Source organism: Columba livia, chromosome 3 (genome assembly GCF_036013475.1).
Source record: "Columba livia isolate bColLiv1 breed racing homer chromosome 3, bColLiv1.pat.W.v2, whole genome shotgun sequence".
NCBI classification, from domain to species: domain Eukaryota; kingdom Metazoa; phylum Chordata; class Aves; order Columbiformes; family Columbidae; genus Columba; species Columba livia.
In genome coordinates, this window is record NC_088604.1 from 64119059 (window position 1) to 64138250 (window position 19192).

Below are 19192 nucleotides of genomic sequence, written 5' to 3' on the forward strand. Positions count from 1 at the left end.
TTATGAGTTGCCTTTTTTTTTGTGAAAGAAAAACATTAATCCGAAAATCACATCTCTTCCAACAACCTTATACTTGCTATTGTTACTAAAACCTAGAATTGCTCGAGCACTAAAAGCTAAAAGCAAATAATAACACTCTAAAATTTTCACTTTTAAAATTTGTTCACTGGACAGCAATTTTATAATCCATTTCTGTTCTGCAGTTAATCATTTTATTATTGCTACACAGTAAGAGAAAATTCTTTCTGTCTATATGAAAAACACAGACACTAATGTCCAAAGTAGTAGGGTTCTCCCCCTGCCCCACCCCACCACATTAAAACTTCACTGGTAGGTATTGCGGCTTTGTTTTTTTGCTTAGAGAACACACTGAATTTTACCTTTATATAGGTGTAAACCAATAAAGCTCTCCACTTTTGGGGGCAATCAGGGAAAAACTTTCTATATGTCTCATTTCTATGGACTATCAGCAATCCCTTAGGGATACAGAGGAAAAAAATCCCCAGTGCAGAGTGAAACACAGTAAGATTGAATAGTTCTTGTATGTGTCTTCCATACAGTATGGTGGACGTGCAGTGAGGTACAGGTACCCTAAAAAACACATGCATTTCATATGATGAGGAAATAAAGAGGGAAATAGAAATTAATAAAAGTTGCTTCTGACTGTATCAACAATGTCTTCCTCTGACTTATGCTTACTAAAAATGATGTAACAACACAGAATAACTACTTTAGGACTAGTGGTGTGGAGATGCACAGACCTACCAGCAACATCTGAAGGGAAGATCACATTATAGACATATCATTTTAATGTAATGGAACTAAATACTGGATAACTTAATATTGAAGAAATTTCAGAGCTAAAGTTACTACATTCCAAAAACCTCTTACAGTATATGTCTTTCTACTAGGATCCCTTGAAGTAGAATGCTCATCTCCAGCTAAAAGCACATCCAGAGAGAAATATATTAATGTTCCAAAGCACAGTAAGTCTCGGACCCACTACTGGCCATGCTGCAGCAATTTTTTAAAAAGCAGTTTAAAATATTGGCAAGAGCTCCCCTTACTGGTCAGTCTTCAGTCCTGAAAAATCTTTTTGTATGAAACAAAGATGGGTAAAGTATTGTTTTTATTCCATATTTTTTTTTAAAGGCAAAAAAAAAAAAATTCTCCACATCATATTTCTATCAGAGACCCTATTTTTTACATTTGTCATTAGTTAAGTCATAAGACCAAAAATGAAGAGTTAGTTTAAGAAGCAAGGCAAGGCAATGCTTGGAGATCCAGATCCAAGGAGCCCAGGGACAGAGCCTCAGGGTGGTGGGGCATAGCAAAACGGTCATTGTACATTTTGCTGTATTGGATACCTAGAGAACCCAGTAGGTGAGTCCATTAAAGAGACCTTTCCCTTCCAATCAAATGGGACAGTCTTACAGTAGTTCTATCCTACTGTGCTACATACTCAGCAGTGCTCATTACATACATCGAGTTTTGATGAACAATAAAATGGAATTGTAACAAATCCCTGATGCAAGATACTTTGAGCACCTGCAGGAAAACATCCATGTAAACAGCAATACACAATACAGTACACTTTCAATAATAGACAAGACAAATCCTATACCTTTTGGACAACATACTGAACAGCTGCAGGCTGACACTAATAAACACAATCAGAATAGTAAGGCACACTTTCTTGATTTAAGATGCTCAGAATTAAGCCACATAATTTGGGAAGAAAACTGTAAACATCATGCCTGCCTCACATCAGGTCAACAGCGCATGATCTCAGTAAGAGCTGTGACAGCAGGATTAGAATCTCCACTAATCGGCTACACAAAATGCTTGACAACTGTCACTGGCTGTGAGGAAAGGATGAAACACACCAGTACAGGAATCTCTGGCCAGTGTGCATTGCGGAGATACTGTTTGTACCTATTTTTCAACTATGCGAAGCACCTACTGTCATAAGATCACCAAAACGTTCATGTTTTGGTCAGCTTACTGCTTTTACTTCATCTCTTCCCTCCTGACAGAAGAGGCAAAGAAGATGGTCAGGCACAAGCATGGAATCTCAGTTCTTTCTCAGTCACTAATACTGGCCAAAAATGTGTCTCGTTTAAGCGAGCTCCTCAGAAAAGAGCTGTACTTTCTACAGCTGACTTCAAGGGAACTGCTGCCCTTATGTTTAACTTAGTGATTTTTCCTTCTAAGAGGAACGAGAACACTCTCCAAGGTCTTAGAGATCGAAGAGAACTGAATGTTAACAGCTGCTAAACCACAAATCTCCTTCACCCTGTTCTAACTGTACCTGATGCAAACAACGTAGCTGCACATGGTTTTTAGAGAGAAGAAGGTCTTTCTGTTCCCCGCAATGTAATGTGTTCAAAGGGCTTGTCTTTTGGTCAAAGGCCAGGTGAAGAGGCTAATCACACAGAAATGACTAAGAGTTTAAATGCCACAGAATTCAGGTACCACTGTTCATTTATAAGGAATTCCAGTTCCTTACATTGGAATTTAAGGTGGAAAGAGATGGAGTGGCAGAGACGCCTTGCCCTGAAACAGCTCTGCGAGCATATTTAGGGCCTGTCCTGTGCAACACAAATTTTCCTCACGAGTGCTGTGACTTGAGATGATGTCTCCACTCTCTTCAACCTGCATATGGCCCAATCACTACTTAGAGCTTTCTCATCCCACCCAGAAAATACTCATTACTCACAGCTGCAGAACACAACTTTCTGCACTTTTTAACATAAAAGGCAGACTTAAAAGCACAATTTGCTTAACTGTGCATGATAAAAACCACCACTTCATGTAAGATAAGGGTGTACTTCCCATTTTCCCCTTTGGATAGAAAAGGATTGTGAGATTATCCAAATTTTGAGGCATCAGTAAAAAGTATACTGCTGCTGCTACTACTACATGATGATCTATGGAATAAAATTAACACCCCAAAGAAATCTTCACAAATAAGAACACAATTTGTCAAAAAATACAAGAAGTGGTATACGTTAAATATAAAACTCATATACAAAAAACTACTAACTTTTTTTTTTTCAAGTCTGGACAGTTTCTTAAAATTCTCTAGTTTATTGATTTGAGCCTACCACATGCTTACTTTGGACTATAATAAAATAACTAGTGGAGATAAAATACTATTAATACGCTTCAGTTGGAGAAGCGAGGTACTGATCTCGATCACTGCATTAAAACCGCAGCATGTATGGATGGCCAAGAAGAAACAGCTCTTAGGTGCCGCTTCCCTCTTCTTCCCGTGTCAAACCAGCACGTAACTCTGGAACCTGGTCCACAAAGGACTGGGTCATCTGTTGTCCATTGGGAACTTCACCGAAGAACAACCCTTCACAGCACTGTGGATTGATTGCTGCCAAAACAAACAAACAAACAAAATGAAATAAGTTTAAAAAAAATGCAACTGATACCACTAAAACTAAAAATACAGATGACGCCACTAGCAAAAAGCCCCCTGACCTCCCAAAACAACCCCTAAACAATTGCAAAAAAAGATACTTGCAGTATCCATCTTTCCTCTATTTTTCAACCAGAAGTAATGGTTTACAGGCTGAACACCCCAAGCACTGAGCTTTACTGGTTCCATTTGAAGAGAAATGGCACTGTTTGCTTTCATACGGTGTACAGTTGCAGTAAGCTCCTCCATGTACTGCTTCATAATCCAGATCACATTTTTTTTTCTTTGACAGCTATCTCTTTAGCATTCTCTGACAAAAGAGAAGACATCAAGCACTAATATTCAGAACAAAAAAAAAAAAAATCAAAGAGTGCTTTTATCAGAGAATGCTTGAAAAAACAGCCACACATTTTAAAGATAATTTTGCTCCTCTTAGAGAATTAAAACTATATTAAAAAGAGAGTGGAACTTGTAATTCTATGCCACATAATTTAGAGAATATGGCATGTCTCTTATCTCCCCTTAAATTGTTGATTTCTTTTTGCTTAGAAAACAGTTCATTGTATTGTACATGACACTGCATTTAAATAAAGGACTAAAAAAAAATAACCACTATACCTTACACAAGTTGCAAGTCAAATGTGTACTGCACCTCCTGCACCTCTGTTTGGTGCGATGCCTTTCAGCTGATTCCTTAAGTCTTTCAGCTTTATGTAATAATGAACTTTATCTTGCGCAGGAGGAAACTGAGCAAACCTTGCACTGGATGATGGGATAACATAGCAGAGCTTGAGACAAAGAGTAAGAAAAATTGCATTATTGGTCCCTGAACTAGGAGCTAACATTTAGTGCATCCAGAACAACTTACACAGTTCAGCTCACTGTTTTAACACTTTGTACAAGCCTCACCTAATGCCGCGAGTGGTCGAGGGAGAGGAGAAAAGGAGCCTTTTGTTTTTCTCCATCAGCTAGATGTCTTGCCCCAAAGAAAGGGGCTGATTATCAGCTGCTGAAACGAGGGCAATTTTCACCACCTGTTTAAGTGCAGCAGGAGCAGCAGCACCAGTGTGTGATACAAGAAGTACAATTTACAAGCATATGTCAGAAAGTCAGGTGTGCTCCAGAGCTCCCTGAGCAGGAGGGAGTCACGGCCTGGCAATAATTTTACTATGACAATTCTGCTTTTAGAGGGGAAAAAAAATATAAGCGGAAATATCATGACCAGTCTCTCAACTTCTCTGTCTAGGCTCCCCGCAGACTGACAAATTCCAATGGCATTACTCTATCCAGTCTGACAAACGTGCTTTTTTGTTTTCTCATCAATAGATAGCAAAGACTTGATACCCAGAGCAAAGCCAGCATGACAAGTGATTTCTCCTCCTGGTTCGCACCTTATCCCAGGGCAGGTGTTCCCCGCTGATCCACACAGACCTAACGGGAGACGCGGCGTGTTATCAATAGCGGTTGGGAGCCAGGCGAGAGGCCCTCTCAGCTACCCGAAAACATGGTCTTTGCCATCATCTCAGGAAACCGCTTTGTGAAGATCAACAGTTTCTCTGACAATTCCTCTATCAGAAGGAAAACCGAGCTGGGTTGTGTTTCCCACAGCCTCTCAGAGGTTCTCCCTTCTCCTCCAGCTACCGAGCGGGACAATTCCCAGCTTCTCCCAGGTGCTTATTCCTGCGGACAGGATCTCACCGGTCCTCCGAGAACCCCCGGCCCCCTGACTGGGCTCCCAGCATTTCGGAGCCACTGGGTGGGCCACCGCCCCCGCCCAGCGCAGTCGCGGCCACGCGGGGACCCGGCCCCACCCTGCGGCCCCGGCGGCGGATTGGCTGGTGAGTGCGCTAAGTGCCCGCCTGCCGCCCCCTCACTGGCCGGCGGTGCAGCCCGTTCCCTGTGGCTGGCCAGTGGGCTGAGGGGGCGGGGAGAGGGCGGGCGGTGTTGCCGCGGTAACGGCCGGACCTGAGCTGTCGGCGGGCAATGGGGGTGGGCGTGGCCTTGGTTGAGGCTGGCTGTGCTGGGCGATGGGTGTCAGGGTGCGGGAAGCGTGCGTGGAGGGAGCCTGGTTGCAGGTGGCTGTGAGGAAAGAAAGGACTGTTGGTGGAGGGGCTGTGTGGGGAAGGGGTGCGTAGGGTGCCGGGAAAGGGGCTCGGTGGGCTGCTGGGGTGAGCCCCCTCGTTTAGGTTGGACATTAGGAAAAGGTTCTTCACGTAGAGGGTGATGGAGCACTGAAACAGGCTCCCCAGGGAGGTGTCAGGGCCCCAAGAGCCTGTCAGTGTTTAAATATTACTATTTGGCCTCCGCATTTGTGTTAGTGAAAGTGGCATTGAAAAGCTTGTCAAAGTTAGAGTAACTACCTAAGAGCAACTGTTTATATAGCAAAACACAAACAAGTGAACTTGCAAGCTTTTTTAGAGCTACCAAGTATAAATAAGTAGCAATGAAGAAATTAAGTCCAAATAAGCATCCTTTAGGTAATTTTTCTACCATATTCTTCTACCAGTAGACAAGATACTTTTAACAGACTGAAAGCAGAAAGTGAAGCACCATCTCAACACTTAGGAGTGAAACCCATTAAGATAAAACTTGTTGATTCAACAAGAAGCAACAAGAAGTGTGTCATTCAAGCTCTATTTTTGCTGCCCAAGATAGACCTGAGCAGAGTATAGTCCCTATGCTAGACACCAAAACCCAGTGAACTTACTAGCTATGGACAGAAATGTTAAATTAACATACTATATTCCAAATATAGCAAGAGCTGATGCTCACACCATATTAACTCTACTAACAAAACATGTATATATTTAAACAGATCTCCTTAACCTTTTATTCTGAAATGCTTCCAGCCTTTACAAAAATTAAGAGATCCTTAACACAATGTTTCGTTCCTTCAGCTCAACTCACCAATGCTACCTCATACCTGAATGAAAGCCAGCAAAAATATTTAAAGTCTGTAAGCATAAATGTTAAGTATCTCAAAATGCCTTGACATTTTTAAAGCTAGTATATACTTTTCTCCCATCTGGGATGGATATACATACACACACGTATGTATATGTACATATTTTAAAAAGCATATTTGTTCTCAGACTATATGCATTAAAAATAAATTTTAAAAAGCTTTCTGGGGCCCAAGTTTAATAAACCCCAGAAACACCTGGGCATTTTTGTTTGGTGAGCTTGTTTGTTTTTAATACATATACATAATCTAACAGCTTCTTCATTGGATTTCCTTAACCATTCTGCATAATTAAAGACCCTAGAAACTACAAACAACTCAGCTCCTTAGATCCCATAAGGCAACACCAATTTGCTTCTTTATATCTTTTGTTTATTCTTCCAGCATAGAATCAGCTAGGCCTGGTAAGGTTGCAGGAAGGAGCTAAGTTTTGACAGGTTTAGAAGTTAAAATCCAGAAACACGTTTGCTCAAAAAAGACTGAGAGCAAAGAGAATAAAAATGCATGCCTAACTGTTCAGTTTATACAGCTTAGAACTTCTATCCCTCTGTATTATATAAGACATTTATCACTGAAAATATAAGCTAAAATACAGGTAAAACTGTACAATTAACCAGGAGAAAAAGACAAGGACTGTCAGAAGTTTATCATAGACTCAACATGAAAATCACAATAGAAATGTAGCACTAGATATGCTAAACAGAGAGAAGTTTAACAGGTGCAATTCTAACATTACTTTTCAAATACCATCATTTAAAAAGAGACAGCAATGGATCATTTAGCTTTCATCAAAATCTGGATGAAAAATAAACTAGGATTCTGAAGAAAGGTTATAAGACACTTCTAAATAAACTGCATTAAGCTACCATGCCACGTTAAGACTACTGACTATCTCTCCATTAAAAGAGCTCCAATAATCTTCCACAAAATAATATTTACAAGATCAATGTTTGACCAATCTCAAGAAAGAGGTAAGGAACCAAACCACTCATACCATTTTCAGCTTTTTATTTCAAGGTAAGCTGTTTTTTGATCCACATTACTGGGGAAGCATCTACTCAAAAAACAAAACAAAACAAAACAAAAACAAAAAACAAGAGATGAAACCACTTTTCTACAGAGTCAGAGAGATGGGGGTGAACCAGAAACTACAGGGAGCTACATATTCCCCAGGGCTATTTGCTGATTCACGTAAGCCTGAATATTTGCAATTTTGCAGAACTTTCTTCAGACAGCTTTTTGATTAAAAAAAAGCATTTTCCCAAAGCTTCCCTATTCCTTGGAAAAAAAACCCACACCAACTAATCTCATAGCTACTGGAAAAGCAAAAAAGCAACAGTGGGAGAGTCAGTAATGAAAACTGTTCCTTAGAAAAAACATCTTGCTTACAATTGTTCTGCCCCCAAAGATAAAAAAATAGCATCTGATGTACATCAGCACCTCTGAAAACCAAGCCTTGAAGTAATATCCTAGAAGTCTTTCATTTATAAATGATTACTTAAAAATTGAACAAATTTGACTATTTTGAGTAAGAAGTAGGATAAGAGAAAAGGTAAAACTTGTTATTATTTGTGTTTCTGTCATCTGTATCTGCCATAATTGTAGACAGGAATCTTCACACGTTTTAGCATCATGCACTAGCTAACTTACTAAATAAGCCAGTGTCTGAGATGAGTTACAAGTGTAAACCTGAACTTCTGTTCTAAGAGAGGAAAACCTATTAAATTGTAAGGCTCTTTCTTTGCAGCAAAGTACAATAATTGAGGAAGAGCTACGCTGAAGAAAAAACCACCACCACTATCACAAATCAAACAAAAACCCAACACTCCAAAGAAGCCAAAACCAGCTTTCTTCTTCACAGGTAGAGCTACCAAGTCTTTATTTCCCCTTCCTGATCACATAGCTTATTGTGACTAGGTATTAGCTTCAGTGGAAAAATACAATCAATTATATCTAAAGGACTGGTCTCCCATTTATGTTAGCCCTTCGATTTGCTATTGTTGATATACAAATAATCAGTTTACAACTAAAATACGATCTGGGATAATGGCTTTTGTTGTCCCCACCCCCCCATATCCTTCTCTCCAAACTCTTAGATTCCCACCACCACACCCAAAACACAGAAAACATAACCTTGGTAAAAGTAGGCAAGTAGTACAGAGCATTCGTAAAATGTTTGGGGAGAAAAACACACACACAACAAAAGTAACACAAAAAAAAACCAAAAACCAAACCAACTAAACAAAAAGAAAACTCATACCAACTTTCTTTTTGGTGTATAAAACCCATTAAGTTAAAGCAGCATCTGACAATGCCTTCAATTTATCAAGATGTTCTATCATACTTTAACAGACATACTTTACATTCCATCAGTCACACTACAACCAGATTTAATCAATTCCACATGAATGTAACATGTCAGAGGAGTTCATATAGCATTCCAATACAGAAACACCACTCCAACCTTTGGGTCATACCACCTTGCAAGATAAAAATCCTAAAGGAAAAACAGAGAGCATGCATCAATAATTCTCTAGGCAAGTCCTCAAGTGTATCATTTTAAGGATTTTAATAAATATATCACAATGAGAAATAAAATACAATTCAAGAGTATTTTGTCTATGAAAATGATCATTTTTCTAGAGTAGCCACTTCCATGTAGAACACAACACAAAATATCTACAGAAACCACAGAGTATCTACTAAAACAGTAACAACTCAAGCTATTGAAATTCACTCTTCCAAAACTCACAGTAATCTCATTATTCTAGTCTTTTTACTTCTGAGTAATAGGAAAAGAGTTCTGGTCCATCAACTCGCCCACTCTCTCCTGGAGGAAGTTAACCAGCTCAGCTAATACAAAGACATGGGTTTCATCCAGGTCTTGTATGATGAACTTCTTTCCCAGTGCATTTGACTCATCCAAGTACAGCAGAAACTGCTTCATTGCTGGGTCACTGTAGAGACAAACACACATAAGATCCCAGCTCATTGTAATAAGATACGGTTAAAAACAAGCAAACAAAACCATCCTTTGAAGACACTCCCTAAGTCCTTTGGAAGATTAATATTAATTTCAAGAATTGTTCATAATTTAAAGAAAGCTTATGTAGCTTTTGAAAAAGTAGTTTCCTTCACAATAGTAATGCTTGGGTTAGAGATAAAATAAACTGATAATGAAGTCTAAAGAGAAGAACTGGCTGTCTGATTGGCACAGAAGTGACCCTATACTGCTGTTAAAGTAGCTTAAAAAACCTCAACAACAAAAAAAACCCCAAAAAACCCCCAAAAAAACAAAAACAAAACAAAAAACACCAACACAAAACCCCAGAACCCTTACTGAGATTTGAACTTACATTTCTATCTTCAGAAATAGCACCATTAAAACATGTTTTCTTACAGCATACTTTAGTTTAAAGGTAACCAAAACCCAAGAGACCATAGATCCTACTCAAAGTAGCATAGCACAGAGAAGAAGTTGTCATGTATGAATTTTACATTTAGCACACCATAACTAAACAGTCTCTTCTTTTTCATGATGTTGCCTTGTAAATTAAATGTTTAAAAGAAAACCTTTTGGAAGTATGGAAATTACAGGTAATTGAAACAGCTGCATTATACTAAGCAACTAGATAAAGTGGCTTCAAAATATAAGCTCTTTGATCCACTAAAACTCTGAAAAATTCAGACAATATTATTCTGACAGAGGAGAAACATGCTCTTTGGTAAAACAGCATTTGATTGCAACAATTAGTGAAGATGTGCAAGAAAAACAGGAAATTGGAATCAGATAGCTCAGGATAACTTTCAAAATTGTGAACATAGTTGTTTTGGCAACACAGTAATTCTTAATAACACAGTAAATATTAAAAGAATTCTTAGCTAATCTTCTCTCTTTTAAATGCATTACAAGGACCAATTCACCTTTCCCTAAAAGCATACATGCACTATGAAACCAAACACTTCCCCTGCCCCCTATCCCGCAACTCTAAACCCAGCCTTTAATATTATCCCCAAACTTGCAGAAGCATGACTAAAATGACTAGAATAACTGTAGGCAGGATACTTCTTTCGCTTCAGAAGGTTTTCCAACATACTAGCACGGAGACAAATTTGAGAAGACAGACTTTTTATAGCAAAGCTTAGGCTCTGAACTTCTCAAACAGAGCTATTCGACATCCAGTCAGCTCAGATGTTCACTGCAGCAAGCTCACAGCTATATGCACCATGCAGGCACATCACAAGAGGTTCAACATTCTTCTGGTTTTGTGCAGTTATTATCTGTTAATATGTTTACAATTTAAGTGTACAGTAGAAATCTTGTATGTCATATAAGGCTACGTAATGACCCCACAAATCTTGACTGATAATTCTTTTTACTTTGGAGGCAATCAGTTATCTGGCTCTTAGTCTAGACACTTCATATTGCATTAAAACTTTTTTACTGCACATTATCAAAAGCTTTCTTTTACAAACTACAAGCATGTTCAGGTATGATCTACAAAGAGAACCACATTTCAGCCTTGCACAGAATTTGGACTGGAGTTTAAAAAGACAGAAAAGAAAGGATGAAAAATTATCTTCCTCTAGAATCAGTAAAGAAACACATTGCTCACAAACAACAACAACAAATATTATTTGTAAGCAACAGAAAGAACAAGATGGAACATCTAATGATTAAGCATAAGTAGAAAACAATATCTTGAAAAGAAAAAGGAGTTTGGATTTAGGATTACCTACAACTGCCCCTGCCCTTCCTCCAAAGGCGACACTTCTGTCTGATTATTCAGCATGCCCCCTCCTCACATATTTTTTTTTTTTTTTGTCTAGACTGTTAAGTGACTTACAATATTTCCAGCTCTAAAGAGATAAGTAGACGTTGACACAACAAAAGACAGTAAGTGCTGTTACTAACCATTCAATCAGGACACCTTTCAGAACATTCACCATCTTCCCACTTCTCTTACAAATACCAAAAAAGGTGAAAAGAACAACTCTTGCTTTGGGTTACACACGTAAACAGCAGAAATCTAAAAGAAAAAGAAACAACACCCTGTTTGAACTCTGAGATCCTTCAAGATAACCCACAACCCCCTAGACCAGCAGCGCTGCCCTGCTCTTTAGCCAAGCGACCGGAGACTGGGGGAGGGACGCGCAGGGCCGACTCAGGCTTGGCACTCAGCTATGAAAATTAAAGGTCCCACCCCTGAGAGCAGCCTGGGCAGCTCTGCCCCACGCCACCAGCGGCTGCGGCCTAACACAGGCCCTTCCGCCGCCGGAGGCGAGCCGCGTCCTTGCGAAAGAAGACAAGCCCCAACCCACCTCTGGAACGGCCGGGGGTGGTGAACGGGCGAGACAACTCTCGACCGACAGGTCCCACAGCTCCCAAGGGCCCCGGTTCCACCCGCCCTTTACCTGCGTCGCTACCGCCAACCGCTGCTCTGCCGACGGAGAAACTGCTGCCGCCGTTCAGCGCCACGACATGCGCAGCCCCGCCCTCTCCCGACCTCGCCTTCGGATTGGCCAGATCGCCCGCAGCGTGCTGGCGTCACAGGAGCGCGCCGGTGCCGGGATGAGAGGCGGAAGGTAACGGCGGTGTTTGCCCGGGGGGGGGGCACGGTTATGGCGGCCGTTGGGGGCGGGTCTGGTGGGGGTCGGGCTCCGGGGCGGGACACGGGGGGATCTCAACCCCGCCGTCACCGCCCGCCGAAGCGGGTGCTCCTTTACCTCGGAGGGTTTGCGCGGTGCTTTCCTGGTTTAATATTTATTAGTATTTTAACGACTTTATCCTCGAGGTCGCTCCGAAAGCTCTCAGCGGCGAACGCGGCTGTTCCGCTGCGGCGCCCCGGCTTCGGCCTGCCGAACGGCGCGGCCCCGCCCGGGCGCGGGTTGGCCCTGGGGGAGCCCGGGCTTGTTAAACGGTGGTACCTTGGGCTTCCCCTGCGGGCCTGTAAAAGGCAACAAATGTTGGGGTTTTTTTCCCCTTTGGAAAGAGGCACAGAGTCGTCTCCGCTTTGCTCCTTGGCCGTTTAGGTGTTGCGTTACCAAAAGTTTTGTTTCATTTTTTGGAATGTGCCCCGGTTTCGAGGCAGCCGGTGTTCCTGGCCCCGCGCGGGCACCAACGGCCTGGGCACGCGCCGGCGCGGGGGCTCGTTGCAGGATGCAGAGAAACACGGTGCGAAAGGGGTCCCTGTGCGTTGTGTTTGTATACACCTAAACGTATTTGCTCTCAGACCTGAACAAAGAAATGGCGCTCGCTTTGGCCTCTTGTGTTTGCAGGTGCACGTTTTGAATTCAGGGAGTTGTGGCGTCTGTTGTCGCTGAATTACAGGTTTATTGCTGTAACAGGCTGTGGTTTGGTAGAAGAGTAGACGTGAATTAAACGTGATTCTATGAATAAAGATAGTAAAAGAACTACCATAGATAAAAGCGTTTGGAGGTGGAGGAGGTGTCTCCAAGGGAATGATTGTTAATGTCTTAAATGTGCTTCTTAGTGCTGTGCCCCATTTGAAGTGAATTGATAAACGTGATGTTGAAGTGATAGAAGCCAAAGAAGTTGTCTGTTGTGATTGTGGCAGTGCTGGGGTAATGCTGACATTTTTCCAAAATGTCCTGAACACAAGCAAGAGAACAGGGAAAATTTGAAACTTTTGGGGAAACAGGAAAAGATCAAGGACATAGTAACAGAAGGAAAGAGAAAAGTCCCTTTGTTTACAGAAATTGGATACTGACACTAAAAGCGATATACGCTCATTTTGGTCTGTAGAGATATTCTTAAATTCAGGGAGAATATCAGGGGCTCCCATATCTCAAGGTCAGATTTACTGTTCAAGATTTACTGTTTAAGATTTACATGCATGACATTTTATTATTTGGAGTTAATTGTTGTGATGGTGGTATGAAATTAATTTGGCACTTTGTAAGGACACCTTTGTTTCAAACATAATAATTTGTTAAATATATGATAGAAAGTGCTGTGGAGTTAAACCTGTTTAAACAGATTGAGTCAGTATTTCAGTCAGCATAAGTGTATCAGCGCAGGTACTAAAACTTCACCTGTTGTAAAATATTAACCTCATGTTACTTCTGCAGCATATGCAGGAACAGATTTTTGTGTATTTTGTGATTATTATACATTTATTACTCTTTGTGGATTTGGGCATAGTTCTTGCACTAAAAATATTACATATTCTAGCTATTAAGACTTAAGATTGACTCTAGCAAAAGTAACATAGGAAATTTGATTGCTGTGGGTTGTCTAAGCCAATTCCTTTTTTTCCCCAACTTTCTTCCTTTTATTTTCCAAGCTTTTCTTATATAAATAAAATGTAAAGGCAGTAACACTGGCTAATACGTAAAATGATAGATATATGTAAGTGGTAGAAACAGGAATTGTTGCTTTTGCCTGGCCTAAATTGCCTTGGTTTTCAGTGCTTGACTAATATAACTATACTTTATTTGAACTTCATTGTGCAATGGTTAAGATGCAATCTTGAACAGTGGGCTAAAGAGCATGGCTCTTTTACAGTCCCTCCTGATTAGTCCTGTGTGTTAAAAGAGGCAAGATAATATCTGGATTGTGTAAGGAAGTTGCAGTGTGCTTGTCTTAAATCGTTTTCCTACCTGTAAAATAGGGAAATTCAGTGTATTGCATCAAAGATAGGTCAGAAGATTAAATTCTTTCATATGTCTGAAGCAGTCAGATGTTACCTTCATGGAGACCATATTACTGTCAAGAAGATTCATGCTTGCATTGGATTGCTTCTACGTTCGGAACTTTGGTAGTTCTAAAATATGTTATATGCATTTGTTTGTGACTATTTGGGAAAAAAAAAAAAATGTTTCTTGGTTTGATTTCAGCATTCAGTGAATTCAAACCAGAATACAGCTTGTCAGTATTCTGTGTCTTCACAGTGCTGAATTGCTAAGGTCTTAATTTTAGAAGACGTTCTTCTTCATGACTGTGTCTAGGTTTTCATTCCTTTTAAGTGTAGCTTTTCTAGAATGGGATGTGTTTTACCTGTAAGCATGCCCTATGAGTCTCACAAGCACATGGAGTCATAACATTTTAGAAACCACTTATTTTTATTAACTGTAGCGTTTTTACATTCTTGAAGTATTAGTCTGATTTACCCTTTAAAGGCAAATGTAGTATAATAGTTCTTGGAGACTTATTAGTAAAAATAAAAGCTTTACTTCCTAACACAATCAATTTATTAACTTTAAAAGCAGTTGGTTACTGAGTTGTGTTAAAGCCTGTGTCATTTTGAGTGATGTCTTGATGGAGAAATGACTGTATCTGGTATTTAAGGGAAAGCTACCAAGAAGCAGGAAGGGTGACTTAGAAGCAGAGAAATTAATTGGAAACATATACTCAGTAAAATCAACAGTAACACATAACTGTATGAAAAACAGCTTTAAACTTTCTTGTAATTGAAATGCAGGCTATTAAATTGAGGAGTTTATAGACTTTTTTAATTAAAGCATTTTATATGGAGTGAAATAACATAAATATGGTTTATTGAGACCTTTTTTGTAAATCATGACCTTTGCTATAAAAAGACAGGGAAAAAAGCTACTACAGGTTTTCTGCTGTAATTCTCAGACTAGTAGTTACTTTTTTTTCTTTTTCCTTTTTTTTCCCCAATATACAGAATGTCAGTGGCTGCTTACTGTATATTTTGCTATAGACAAATAGGAACTTCTGGTCCAACCACCAAAAAACACGTACCATGGAATTATATCAGTAAGTACAGTTCTATATGTATTGATCTGAAGTGTTAATAAAAAGGAAAAATCCCTGTTGGTATGACGCCATGCATAATTAAATGATACAAAAGATCTAAATCCTTGAATACTTTCTGATCAAAAGCTTTTATTTGCCTAAAGTGGATATCTGTTTCTGACCTTGTTTTGCGTAGTGATACATAAAATGGCACCAGCAGATTATCTGGAATTAGAACATGACATGAGCACCCCACCCAGATGCAGTCTCAGTAACTATCTTGAACTCTCTTTTGTACCTGATTTTTTTTTTTTAACCTCTAGAGCCATGAGGCAATTACATCCGTAAACTGTGAATAAATTTCTTTCTATTGTTTCTTCCTCCTTATTTACTGATAATAGTTCTGCAGTCTTCCCCACTTAGTCTCTGCTTTCTTTGGTGTCTTCTGTATAGAATGACAATTCTTCCAATTCCAAAGTTTATTTTTGAGCATTAAAAGGTCAGATATTTCCATTTCTGCTCTATAGGAAGCATTGCATTTTTTTTGCCTTTTCAACCTTCTCTGCCAGCTATTTCTTCAACATGTAGCTGCCTCTTGCCTGCATGGCAAAATTCTTGTGGTCTTGCAAAGTCAGAACCTGGTGGTGCTGGTTGTGGGGCAAATCTCCCAATTCATGCTGAGGAAAATAAATTGCTCATGATAGGTGAGATGTGTTCCATTTGGTTTGCTGCTACTGGTAATAATAAGAGTTTCTCTGTATTGAGATCCTTACATCCAGATAATCAGCTCAACTTTTCAAAGAATGTACGTACACCTGAAAGTGTTCATAGACATTGAAGAAATATCCACGCCATATAAGAAAACATTAACTCCTTAAAACAATCTGGAGTTCCAAATGAATGCTAGTGATGCAGGCAGAGAAAGTTTGCCGTTGATTCCTGCAGCTGAGCAATGAATGTAACTGATGGGTCACAGTACTCAAAGTAGATAGCACTGGCAGGATACATGTTTACCATCCTGCTTAGGAGAGCAGGAAATCCTAAATCAAGTAATATTTTCACTGTTTGTAAATTTAGATAATGATTTCCTGAAAGCCAGAGAACAATAGAAAAGAAAATTAAAAGCTTACTTTTAGTGGCTGAAATTCTTACTGTCTGGTAATCAAATGCTAACTATGTTTTTATTAAGGTGATGCACACAATTTTGTTTGACATGAGTTTTTCATTTTTTCAAGGAAAAATTGCAAAGGTAACTGGATCGCTTATGCTAGGGTAAGTTGTAACTGACAAGCATATATGACACATATGCAGTTAAAATTTTAATTCATGTATCTAAAAAAATGCGACAGTTTTAGGGGACCTTTAGACATGGTGGAATATAGTTTTGAAGCATGTTTTCTAACAGTACTTATTTTAAGTATTTTAGAGTTTTTTCTCTGCTTAATTAAAATAATCTGCAGACTATTATGTATTTGGTAAAATCTGGATCATTTATACCAAAATGATTGTTCATGTATTTTAAAAAAAAATAATATTAATATCTGGTTCTCTTTTATTTAAAGAGGTTTTGTATTCATTACATATGAAGTCCTCTCCTTAAAGAAGTTACTGCAACTTGATACTCAAGCTATAAATCAAGAAAAACTTAAATCCTATGTGTATGTACATACAACTTCTCTAAATCCAAGTGAATATCAAGGTAAGACACATAATTGTTTGGATTCTAAAAACAGAATTTTTAGAGCATAGAGTTATTCTGGAAGTCACCCTTATATAAGGAAAGATATTTTTCCCTGAGTTTTTTTACAAAAATAGTATTCTTCACAATTTCACCAAATCTATTTCAAGCTGGTATATTTTTTTTAAGATAGTTCTATACATACAGTTCTCTGTATATGAGATAATTCTATATATGTGTGTCCATATATGTGTGTGTGTGTATATTTCATATATATATATATATATATATATATATATATATATGTATGTGTGTGAAAAATAATTTAATAGAACTGTGTTTCAGACATCTAGTAATCTGAAAATACTCTCACAGGTATCACATACCAAGCCAGAAAAGAAATCCATAAAGCAGTGAGGAAAATTCTGGAAACAGAAGCTAAAATTTTCCGGAGACCTTTTAATGGTAGGTGTTGAAAGCATGGCTTTATCTGGGGTTATTATTTTTGAATAGTAAAACATAAGCCTTTTAGAGGCTTCTTACAAGTTTAACGTGTTCTTTTGTATTTGAAATGGTGGTAATATTACTTTAATTTTCTGTAGTAATATAGAATATTAGTATGTTTTCTGTATATTAAAACCATTGCTTTTCTTAAAGTAAACGAAAGTGATTATTAGGAAGAGATTTGGGTTTTGGGTTTTTTTTTGTCTTTTTTTCAGAAGAGACTTGAAGCTTAAGATACCAGGTTAATATTTGATACCAAACACCCCAAAAGGTGTTTGGGGGACGAGATACTCTCAAAATTTCATTTTAGAAAAGTGTATTATGCTTTCATCAGAATTGCCAATATTAACTGAAAGCAGCACAGTCTTTTTGTAACAGTGTGCCACTGCTTTTTAGAGTAATTTAAAATAAGAATTTCAATTTATATAAGAAACTGTGCTCCCAAGGCATACTATCTATTCTCATTTAACTATCTGTTAAATTATTCTAACAATATGTACATCCACTGTGGTGATATGAAGTTAATTGTTCAAGGTCAGAGCCTCAAGAGTTGCTAATCATTTCCAGCTCCTGCTGGAAGCTGGCAGTTCTGGTTGGTAAGTGCCAGCCAGGGTGTGTATGTGTAACATATATATGACATATCAACTTGGTGCCACTAAAATTAATCAAAATTATCCCATTAATTCAAGGATCAGCATTTTACTAATGCCATTCTGTCATTGTTTGTTGTACTAATTTAATATTAAAACATTACACTCTACTGTTAATGACTAATATTCAAATATTAAACAGATTTTTTTATTATTTTTTTTTTTTTACTCAATGAATAGAAACATGACTGTTAAAATGCTTACCAATAGTAACCTGGATTTTATTTGTTTCCTGGTAAAAGAACAGTTCAGTACATTTGATGTAGAAGATCATGAATGTGCCTTATGGCTGCTCCTAAGGAGATGTCAGTCAGAAGACAAAGAGGTCCGACTGCAGGCTGTACAGGACCTGGCACACAACACTCACTGGCATGGTAACGTATGCTGATGTAGTCTAATTCATCCCAGAAATGTGACAAAGTCTCAGTTAGCTGTTGCATGTCTGCTACCAACATGAAAACAAGCTAGTAGCTGCAAGTAGTGTAAATAAGCTCTGAGATTTGGTCTAAAATGTGGAGGTTTTATTTAAATTTCAAGTAATTCTTCTTTCCTAGTACCCTGATACAGTGTGTCTGCAATGTGGGACTCTGTTTCTCCACCAGGGAGCTGCAGCCACTGCCCTTGTGTGGGAGAGCAGTTCATGCTCATTAGTTCATCAGCTTTTCTGTTGGGACTGCTAACAAGGTCACTAGTTCTGGCAGTGATTTTTATAAGGCTTTGTAGGGGAGTGGGTTTAAACCCGTCAAGAAAAATTGGTTAGGAGCTAGTAGGTAGTGATGACAAACTAGAGGTAGAGGGCTTGCATGTGCAAGCATTGTTTGTAAGCCATTTTCCATCCTAGTTATTATTATTATTCAGTAGTAATAAGTTCTCCCTGTTCACCTAGCAGTGAATGTCCTTGAAACCGAAAGTGTGGGATGGGGAGGTGTGTTGTGTGTGTCCTTTTCCCCCCTCCATCACTAGTCCATATAAACTAGGTGGCACTCTAATCTTGTCTCTCATTATTCTGGTAGTCCAGTCAGATGAGAACCTTTCACTCTTCCAGTGCAATTCCACACCATGGGGTTTATTTTGTTTTAGATTTCCTCTGTAAAATTATAATAAATTACCCCAAGCAGTTTACATCAAAAATCTGTGTTTGAAAATGTTTGAAAGCTAGGATGTACCAAAATTGAAGCTATGTGTACTAGTCTAGTATAACCGTCTCATGTTTGCAGGAGAGTACGATCTGTTAGCAGGAGAT

The 19192-nt window shown here is 38.9% G+C and overlaps 2 protein-coding genes across 16 annotated transcripts in view; one reads left to right on the forward strand and one right to left on the reverse strand.

The window, feature by feature from the left end:
• GTF2H5 (general transcription factor IIH subunit 5) lies at window positions 1-11990 on the reverse strand. Of its 5 annotated transcripts, XR_010471416.1 has the most exons (4): window positions 11308-11422; window positions 4822-9349; window positions 4049-4218; window positions 1-3385 (listed from the first exon to the last, which is right to left on the reverse strand). XR_010471416.1 is itself a non-coding variant. In XM_065057308.1 (3 exons), exons 2-3 carry the CDS (start codon window positions 11340-11342, stop codon window positions 9169-9171), a joined length of 216 nt encoding a protein of 71 aa, XP_064913380.1. In that variant the 5' UTR covers window positions 11343-11422; window positions 11808-11990; the 3' UTR covers window positions 7384-9168. The 5 variants fall into 5 exon arrangements, 2 of the variants coding, with proteins under 2 accessions (XP_064913380.1, XP_005507730.1); XR_010471415.1 differs by having other exon boundaries at window positions 1-4218; XR_010471414.1 differs by having other exon boundaries at window positions 4049-9349.
• SERAC1 (serine active site containing 1) overlaps window positions 11875-19192 on the forward strand; it is a 34950-nt gene continuing 27632 nt past the window's right edge. For 3 of the 11 annotated variants that reach the window (XM_065057301.1, XM_065057296.1, XM_065057297.1), the window contains exons 1-6: window positions 11875-11978; window positions 15047-15138; window positions 16353-16389; window positions 16680-16816; window positions 17171-17260; window positions 18192-18323. In XM_065057301.1, coding sequence (XP_064913373.1) covers window positions 11875-11978; window positions 15047-15138; window positions 16353-16389; window positions 16680-16816; window positions 17171-17260; window positions 18192-18323 — 592 coding nt within the window. Of the gene's footprint in view, window positions 11979-12045; window positions 12568-12595; window positions 14174-15046; window positions 15139-16352; window positions 16390-16679; window positions 16817-17170; window positions 17261-18191; window positions 18324-19192 lie in introns of those variants that run through there. The other 8 variants (XM_065057299.1, XM_005507672.3, XM_065057300.1 and 5 more) reach the window with 7 other exon arrangements.